At 45.7% G+C, this 4,707-nt stretch overlaps 1 protein-coding gene across 1 annotated transcript; it reads left to right on the top strand.

Annotated features, from left to right (window-relative positions):
• The first annotated feature begins 3,750 nt into the window (after positions 1 to 3,750).
• Positions 3,751 to 4,707, top strand: TAS2R60 (taste 2 receptor member 60). The gene has a single exon (XM_033098645.1). It carries the CDS (start codon positions 3,751 to 3,753, stop codon positions 4,705 to 4,707), a length of 957 nt encoding a protein of 318 aa, XP_032954536.1.

Here is a 4,707-nt window from a genome sequence, read left to right as displayed (position 1 = left end):
CTCATAATTTTTTTTTTCCTAAAAAAAAAGAAGGGAAAGTACAGAGACCAACAGACTAGATAGAATAGACTGGGGAAAGCAGTAGACATGGTTATGAGAGATTCATATATTTGAGCTAGTGAAAAGTAATAAATAACGGAATAGAATAGCGGTTACAAGGAATTTTCAAGTAAAGAACTGCATTTATAATAGGTTGTCTAACATTCTTGGGAAGCGGAGGCCGCCCAAATGTTATATTATTATGCTAGCTGAAGGCTGAGCGAGGCAAGAAGAGGGAAGACAAGAGGAGCAGAGATAAGCTAACAGGGTGACGAGTTTTTATTTGGAAAAAGATGATTAAAAGAGGGGATTCTCAAATTTCTGGAGAGGAGCACAGGGGATTTTCCAGAGAGTCAAGAGAGGGTGAGCTGCATAGAGGAAACTGGGGAAGCTGGTTGATAGAGTTTTTCTTTTCTTTTTTTTTCCTTTTTTTTTTTTCAGCCTCAGTGAGCTGGTGACTTCCTGCAGGGCGGGCAGTGATAAATTGTGTGGACTGAGCGTTGAGGATAAAGCCACAAGAGGGTAGGGTGGACGCAGCGAAGGCAGGGACATTGGGGGTGCCTGTCTCCTCTATTCCTCCTGCTCAGCTGGAAGCATCTGGAGGACTGCCTTTTCCTTGCGCGGAGCTCCAGAACTTTGCTGAACATCTTGGACGGGAAGGGGATGATAGTGAAACTCTCATGATCTGTAACATTTCCACAGCCCTTTGCAGTATGCCGGGTCTAGTGGGCTTGTCTCAGCAATATCTTATTTGATTGAGATTCTCAACCTCCCTTTCCTAAGCTGTAACTCATCAGAGCCCCAAAATGTTGGCCAGTCACAAGCCAATATCTCATCCTGACTTTCAAGGCTTTCTGTGACCTCTCTCAGCACACCTTATCAGCCTGATATGCCTCCATTCCCTTACTTGACTCCTCTGCCGTAGCCAAACTTCTTCCCTAGGCATAATCATGGCTTTACCTCCTTTACGGACGCCATGTCTCCTTCTTTCCAATATACAAGACAACATTTTCGTTGTCTCACAATGAAGGGGTTCCTGCTGCTGCTGCTGATGCGTCCAAACTCTCCTGAGAATTCTTGGAATGGGACTAGGATGACACATAACATTTACTACCACAGCCTGGCACTCTTCCTTTTTTTAATCCCCGTGAGACACAGTGTACTGAGTGAAGTGTTTCCCATGTAGAGAACCTACGTAGGATTCCTACTTCGACCACTTTAATGAACACTTATAAAGACTAGTTGTGAAAACGCTTAAATACTCAGACTTGGCTTCCCCTTAAGAAGAATCATCTGAATAGAAGAAAGCAAAATGCAACAAACAAACAAAACGCACAAACCACAAAAGAATCACTGAAACACACACTGCACATTTTAAATACAGATGATCATTCACCCTTTGGGATTAACTGAATCTGCACATAGTTTATGCCCAATAAATGTTTGTGGTTTATGATTCGTGCAGGAAAGCACTCTGAGGGCAGATCCCTACCTAGCTCACTGTTGTAGCCTCAGTGTCTTTCGCAGGGTTATTATGACTTCCAGGAGATGCTTAATACATTGTTGTTAAACGAACTGAGGATTAAGTGCACATCTTTCCCATCGTACGAGCCATCGAACATGTATGCAGGAGGGGGATGAGAGAAGATGAGATTTCCATGCTGACAGTTTTGTGGCTGGCCGAACTCCAGAGCTATGAGCCCAGAGTTTGCTCCGTTGCTCCAAGTTTTGGTAGGAAACAGCCAGATGTCATTTGGAGGAACAAGGGCAGGGAAGAGAGCAATTGGAAACTCTATCCCCTGGAGAGTTGCATCAAGAAGGGCACAGTGGATGAGTTACCTTAGTTTCCCTTCTTGCATTTCTCTAGGGACACAGTGTTTACTAGAGCTAAGCCTCTGTGTTGGAAGAACAATTCCGTCTGGACCTTTGTCCCAGCTGGACTGGGAACTGGAAAGCGGTGCTGAGTATTTTGCATTCTGTTCTCTCTTTGTGGGGTTCTATGCATGTCACTGATAGGATATGGTGCTAGTTGGGAGGTGAGTGTACTATAAAATACTCCCTCACTCTCTGGTGACTTGATCCTGAGCCTGCAGTGTTGCCAGATATGAACAATTTCTGCTGGCCTGTCTCCCTAGGACACGTTAACTTACACTCACCTGGGTAAGTAAGCACTCACCTGGTCGCTGATTGATTGATTGGTTTCACTCTTTGAACCTCTTTCTTATGAAAAATGTGGCCTTTGCTTCCTCTGCCTTCCTCTGGTTAAAGTAGATGGTCTCATATTTGGTTCCCTGGATCTGTACTGCATCCCTGATGCTCTCCTGAATTCTCCTCGGACTACTTGTGACTCCAAGGATGGATAGAATAGAAGATAGTCATTATAATAATGATTATCATCATCTTAGTTATTTCTTATGCATGTGCAGAGGTTTGTAGTTTCCAAAGTGTCTACCTACCTACCTACCTACCTACCTACCTTCTTACCTATCTACCTAAAATTACATTTGTTTCTGACCTATATATTTTTAGGTAAGGAAAGAGAGGTTCAGAGAGGTTCAATGACTAGCCTGAAGATCCATAAGTAGTTACTATGACAACACTCAAAACCTCGTCTCCTGACTTCAGCTAGGGATGAAGAAGATGAAAGTAAGAGATGTGTTGCTAACTCTGGCAAGATCTCTGGTCCTGGATCCAGTCTGGGTCTTGTACATGGGTCTTCCCTCCGTGTACCTGTGACTTCCAACGGGAGTATTAGTCGATAATTTGAAGCCTCATTTCTTTTGTCTATAAAGTTATTTCAGTGTCTTATTTCACTCTAAAAACTGAGATGCTAATCTTAGATTCTAGTCTAATCCTGTGAATTAAAACAGATGATACTTTTCACATCTTATAGGTGAAGAAACCGAGGCACCAGGGGCTAACTGGCCTACCCAATAATTCATAATGAGGGTGGAACTGGGACTAAGGCCTGCCTTGACTCCTAGTTCAGGGTTCTTCTTGCCACGTCTCCTTGGTTTTATTGCTATCCTGGTGAGTTTCTTCTGTGAAATGCCACTTTGAAGGTCACTACTTAGCAAATGTTTTAAAAAAAACAGAAGTCACCTACCTGGTTATATAATTGCCTCCTGTTCTATTGGATGACGGCAGTCACCATAAGCAATAGAATTTGAATTAACCTGTCTCTCGGTAGAGGGTTTGCTCAGTTTTCTCCGTCTGTCAAGGCGGGTGTTCTTAAAGCACCTACTTCCTAGGGCGGTGGTGAGAACTGAACACAATGGAGAATACTTCAAACAATGGCTGGCACAAAACAATCAGCCAATGGAGATGAGCTGTGACTGTCCGTAGGAGCTGCCAGCCGATGTGTGGTCATGTCGTAGGTGTCAGTTTTGAGTAGCATAACCTGCCGTGTAAGGGATACTGACGGCAAGGGCCTTATATATTATCCACACCAATGTTGACATGGGCAGCAAGTAGGCAGAAAGGGCAGGCAAATTCACGGGCAGACACGAAGACTTTGGAAACTGAGCCTTAGCGATATTTGCATTTATTCTAAGGGGAAGAACCTGTTCGCCCTCCTCAGATAGCCTGCATTCTCTGTTCTGTCCTCTGCATTTGGGGCAGCTGGAGGGACGAGCGTCATCGAGGACCTTCCACAGCAACTCTCCAGGGATACACCTTGAAGTCTTGGGACTCGCCTTGTCCACAGGAGAGATGAGTGGGGATGACATGGTTTCAGAAGTTACGGTGATGGATAAGAGAGTCGTCATCTTGTTTATCGTTGTATTCCTTTTGTGCCTGGTGGCAGTGGTCGGGAACGGCTTCATTATTGTAGCACTGGGCATGGAGTGGTGGCGACGCAGAATGTTGTCACCTTGCGATCAGTTGTTGGTCAGCCTGGGGGTCTCTCGCTTCTGTCTGCAGTGGGTGGTGATCAGTAAGAGCACTTATGTCTTCCTGTATCCAAAGGTCTTCCTGTACAACCCTGTACTCCAGTTCCTAGCCTTGCAGTGGGACTTCTGGAACACTGCCACCTTATGGTTTTGCAGCTGGCTCAGTGTCTTCTATTGCGTGAAAATTGTAACCCTCACTCACCCTGTCTTCCTCTGGCTAAAGCGGAAGTTGTCTGGCTTGGTTCCATGGATGCTGCTCAGCTCTGTGGGGTTCTCTAGCTTGAGCACCATCGTGTTTTGCATAGGCAACCAAAGCACATATCAGAACTATTTACGGAGAGGTCTGCAGTCGTGGAATGTCACTGGGGGTGCTGTCGGGAGAACACATGAGAAATTCTTTTTCCCTCTAAAAATTGTTACCTGGACAATCCCTACCATTGTCTTCCTCGCTGGCATGGTTTTGCTCATCACATCTCTGGGAAGACACGCCAAGAAGACCTTCCTGTCCATCTCTGGCGCTCGCGATCCCCGTTCTCAGGCACACATCAAGGCTCTCCTGGCTCTTACCTCCTTTACCATCCTCTTCACCTACTCTTTTCTGTCACTGATGCTCAAAGCTACAGGTGTTTTCCCATCTCGGGAATTGAAGTACGGGGTGTGGCAGGCAGGCATTTATCTGTGCACAGCGGTCCACCCCATCATTCTACTCGTGAGCAACCCCAGGCTGAGAGCTGTGCTGGTGAGGGGCTGCTCCTTACGGCGGGCGGGGGCATCTTGA

This window comes from Rhinolophus ferrumequinum, chromosome 26 (assembly GCF_004115265.2).
Source record: "Rhinolophus ferrumequinum isolate MPI-CBG mRhiFer1 chromosome 26, mRhiFer1_v1.p, whole genome shotgun sequence".
In the NCBI taxonomy this organism is placed as follows: Eukaryota; Metazoa; Chordata; class Mammalia; order Chiroptera; family Rhinolophidae; genus Rhinolophus; species Rhinolophus ferrumequinum.
Note: the sequence above shows the minus strand (reverse complement) of the source record. Positions and strands in the feature narration are given on the sequence as shown.